The 4,646-nt window shown below is 41.5% G+C and overlaps 1 protein-coding gene across 1 annotated transcript; it reads left to right on the forward strand.

Annotated features, from left to right (window-relative positions):
• The first annotated feature begins 467 nt into the window (after positions 1 to 467).
• Positions 468 to 4,310, forward strand: ca15b (carbonic anhydrase XVb). The gene is made up of 9 exons (XM_062475310.1): positions 468 to 512; positions 847 to 925; positions 1,112 to 1,138; positions 1,267 to 1,434; positions 2,459 to 2,607; positions 2,906 to 3,001; positions 3,158 to 3,236; positions 3,330 to 3,493; positions 3,609 to 4,310. Exons 2-9 carry the CDS (start codon positions 847 to 849, stop codon positions 3,795 to 3,797), a joined length of 951 nt encoding a protein of 316 aa, XP_062331294.1. The 5' UTR covers positions 468 to 512; the 3' UTR covers positions 3,798 to 4,310.
• Positions 4,311 to 4,646: the final 336 nt, after the last annotated feature.

The raw sequence follows: 4,646 nt of genomic DNA on the forward strand, positions 1-4,646 counted from the left end.
CATATATAATAATACACATCCCCCCCAATATTCAAATCTGGTCAAAATGTCCTCCCCAATATATTGATATAAAAATATAAATGTGCTACGCTATATGGACAACAGTTTTGGGACACCTGACCATCACACCTTTATGAGGTCCTGTACGTCCTGTACCCCCCCCCCCCTCCCCCCACATACACACACACACATAGCCTACTCCTTTGTAATACTGTGTTGGAAATTGATTTTGTGTTAAAATTGTGTTGTGGAAATTGTGTTATTGATTAATTACGAATAACATAAACCAGAGCAATTTCACACCACGACACTTCAGCTAGCCTCACATCACCTTGTCTCATCACCTCCAGATTGCACTCTGTTGCAATGTTTCAACGGGGGGGGGGGGGGGGGGAGCGGCACTGGCGATCACTCCACAAAGAGGCGTGTTACGATGTCTTGAAAGATGTGCCTGCTAATAAATTGGACTCTTGAAGAGCAGATGTGCTATAGAGAACAGGTGCGCTGCAGAGGTAAGGTACTGAGGACTGGACACGCGGATAGGGAAGTTTATGCTTCTGCGGTGGATTTATTTGTATTTTATTTTAGTGTATTTTGCTTAATATGAGTATACAGTAAAAGCTGTTTATCGATTCAAATGTTTTACTTAAAGTATGCGGAATAATTTATGGTCAATTTAAATTTAAGTTTTACTTAGGCCTAATTGTATTTGGTATTGAGTTTGTTATAGCATATTGAATTTAATGAACTATTTGACGGTGCATTAGTGTACCTTGTCGCGATGCTTTTGACACTTACCTCCACCAAGTCATACATATTTATTTCCTGTGTCAAATACCTTTTCAGATGGATTCTTGTAAAATTATTGTCGTTTTAATCGCATCCACCTTGCTACCCACTGTGTACGGTGATGGCAGCTCTGTCGGTAGGTGTTTCAATGTACTGGTGTTTCCATCTAGATTGTCTGCTGTACTTTTGAGATGCACTATTGGTTGGCTATGTTACTTTCTATGCATTTTTGTCATGATTTTAACGTTTTGTTACTTGTGCATTGGTTCAGTTGAAAGCCTATAGCCTATAGATTTAATAAATACATTTTTCATGTCCGCAGCTTGGTGTTATCATGATTCAAACTGTAGTAAGTAACCAACTCTAATTATTGTAAAATAAATGGTTTCGTTTCAAATTATAGCCTACAAGATGATTTTTTTCCGTTATAGTGATGTCTTTGTGTAGGCCTAACAGATTATTATTTTTAACTTTCAGGTTACACCACTTGGCCCACCATTGCCACTGGTTGCAATGGATCCAGTCAGTCCCCAATTGACATTGTCTCCGCGTCGGCAAAGGGTGACTTCAAACTGACTTCCTTCACCTTCACCAAATTTGGAGACAAATCCTCCATGACGCTTATAAAGAACAAGGGCAAAACGGGTGAGACCGCTCTTCCACATGGTTAAAACAGACATCGTTTTCTAACCACTGTCTACTTTCAATTTAAGGTTTATTTGTTTAACCCTTATTTATTCAGACAAGTGCCAATGAGACAAATAAGAGCATTATAATTACCAATGTAACTTTATAATGTTATATTACATACGACAAAGATGAGACAAGATAATACAAGGTAGATGATAATACAAGATGATAATACAATACACAGACGAGAACAGGGAAAACGAGGATCAAACCGTCCGTTTCTAGACGAATGCATTGCTAACACAAATGTGCTAAAACACAATAACAGCTGGGTAGGACTATCATGGTGATTTCCCTACAATAGGCTATAACTACCTATCTATTATTTAACTATTATCTGCCTCTCAAGACATACATCTGCTACTACTCTTCAAATAAAATTCAAAACATCCAATACAATACAAATAGGATATAGCAGAGCAAGTATCAATGCTGTACATTAATAAAATATGATAGGAAAAATCAATTCATTAATCATATTCAATACCAAAGATCAAGAGTATAATAAATACAAAGAAATAGCAAGTTCACTGGGTGTGACTGTGGTCAGTAGCTGTAAGGGGTGAGGTACAACACGCCTCCATGTGCCCAAAACAGAATCCAGTTCCACAGTGCTCAGCTGTGCCTGAAGCATTGTTGCACTCTGGATTTGTACTGTGGTCGATCACACTGCATCAGGATGGTGAGAGATGGAGAGAGAGAGGGGTAGAGAGAGATAAAGAGAAACAGAGAGATAGAGAGAGAGAGGGGTAGAGAGAGAGAGAAACATTCGCTCTAAGAAGTATTCAAAACAAGCAATAAACAACTACAATATCACATAGTACAGTGCAGGAAAAAAAATGTATGATCTTCAGTGCAACATCAAACAATGAGTTTTGATCTTCTATTTTAAAAAGTATATTTAAATCTTTCCTCCACTTATCCTTCTTCTTTGAACCATGCTGTCCCCCCACCCTAACCTCACCTCTACACCCTACAGTGCAGGTGGATCTGGCGAACGGCGTTCAGGTGTCTGGGGGAGGCCTGACCGAAGCCTACGACAGCCTGCAGTTCCACCTGCACTGGGGCAACGGCAGCTCGTCCCCAGGGTCCGAACACACCGTGGATGGGAAAGCTTTCCCCATGGAGGTGAGAGGCGTTTCCTGTCGCCAATAACGAGACTGAAGAGTCAGCTACATGCATGTTTTGTTTTATTCATCTACAGTAGACTTTTTACATTTTAAATGACGTGGATGATATTCTACCTCTGATAAGATGGACCCTGTCTTCCTCCAGTAATTCTGTTTTTTAGACGTGTAGAGACGAGGGTCTGAGCTCAGACACTTATTCAATGTAACAACGTTCGTAACGACTTCTGAGTGAAGTTCTCTGAAGACTTTGAATAGAATCACTATTTTCTTTCATTCTCTGCTTTATTCTTTTCCAGCTCCATGTTGTAAACATCAAGTCTTCTCTGAATAGAAACACGACCCTGGCAGTCAAAGACCCGTCAGGCCTTGCTGCTCTGGGCTTCTTCATTGAGGTGAGTCAGTTCTGGACAGACATACAGCTCCAGACATGATTATTATACTGTCAGTAGGCGGACCCAGTTTGTCCTGAACATTTGGCAGTAAGATAACCAGATATATTTCTTGTTATTCTGAATGAAAGAGGGCTATAATATTTACACTCTCAACAGGCAGCCTCCGGCAATGGAACTGGTACACCAGCAAGCTGGAAAACATTGACCTCCTACCTGACCATCATCACCCAAAACGGTTTGCAAGTCCACTATCGGCACATTTTTTTAAATTATAATAACAAAACAAACAAACGTGTTTTAAAGTTGTTTTGGTTTCCTGCGTCTCTAGGGACCAATGCAAGCATCACCAGTGGCATTTCTCTGGACGATCTGCTGACGGGTGTGGACCGTACCAAGTACTACCGCTACAAAGGATCGCTGACCACCCCCAACTGCAATGAAGCGGTGGTGTGGACCGTTTTCAAAGACACAATCAAAATCAGCCAGGACCTGGTAAGTGTTCCTCACATCTCAAAATCACACCTCATCCATATCCTTCATGTATATACTTGTATTTTTTATTAAGACATTTTAATGCACAAGGCTTGATGGACTCCTCTTTCTCTAGATCAACCAATTCTACTCGACAGTCCACATCGACACCAACTCCTCCATCCTGATGGTCAACACCTACAGGGGCGTCCAGCCGTCCAACGGCAGGGTGGTGACCACGCAAGCTGCCTCAGGCGCCGGCAGCACCTCTGGAAGCAGCTACGCTCTGGGGCTCATGTCCCTTTTGGCCTTGCTGCTGAGGTGATAGGGAAGAGTCTGTCTCTCTCTCTTCTCTCTGCCCCGCCTCTCTGTCTCTCAAGGAGCGCTAAAGTGTCGTGCAATACCACCACCCCCATCTCACCCCTAGGTGAGGGCTAGCACCTACCTGGTGCTGCAGCTTAGCTGCCCTTCGTCTGAGCGCCAGTTACCTTCACCGTATTTGCAATTTGCACTGAAACTGTTTTCTGTTAGCTGTGTTAAGTTGGGTTTTTCAATGGACTTCCTTCTGGGTGAATCTACCTCTTCTGTTCTGGCCTAGTGGAGCCACCTCCCTTGGTGGAAATACATGAGAAGTGCTGATGAAGCGCATGGTGTTAAAGTGACTACAGTGCTAATGATGATGAACCGCAAGGTTATGTTAAAGTGATTGCATGTCTGATTTACTCCTTGAAATGAATGGTGCCACTTTATCACTTTTGGTCACAATATCTGGAGTATATGTTTGAGTATAAAAATGTCAATGTTCCATGACATAATGACAATAAATAAATAAATAATGGATTCTAGTGCTTGTCTCACATGACGTTTACAGTAATATCACTCAATCTAAAATCACTTGAGATCAAAACATATTGTCAGTTTTTTAAAACTGCGGTAGGGAAGGTGGATTCGTTTTCAGTGCCGAAAAAGGAATTCCTGATATTTCCACTGTCAAGCTTGTGGGTGTTACGTGGTCAAATTAGTGGGTAGGCCTATTAAAGACGTTTTCGAAGGTTGTTTTTTATTCGTTTTCTTTTTGTCTTTGTGACTGAAAATTAGAACAGTTCAGTCAGTGACTAAATAGCGTATTGTTTCAAAGCCAGACTAACCCGTCTCCTACTGAAGGTTGGCACAC

The sequence above is a fragment of the Osmerus eperlanus genome, chromosome 12 (genome assembly GCF_963692335.1).
Source record: "Osmerus eperlanus chromosome 12, fOsmEpe2.1, whole genome shotgun sequence".
NCBI classification, from domain to species: Eukaryota; Metazoa; Chordata; class Actinopteri; order Osmeriformes; family Osmeridae; genus Osmerus; species Osmerus eperlanus.

What these genes read in the sequence shown, in the direction of transcription:
- ca15b (XM_062475310.1), top strand. Translation starts at nt 847, where the DNA reads ATGGATTCTTGTAAAATTATTGTCGTTTTAATCGCATCCACCTTGCTA. An exon ending in TTATCATGATTCAAACTGTA is followed by an intron (nt 1,139 to 1,266) that starts GTAAGTAACCAA and finishes TTTAACTTTCAG; the next exon opens with GTTACACCACTTGGCCCACC. An exon ending in AAAGAACAAGGGCAAAACGG is followed by an intron (nt 1,435 to 2,458) that starts GTGAGACCGCTC and finishes TACACCCTACAG; the next exon opens with TGCAGGTGGATCTGGCGAAC.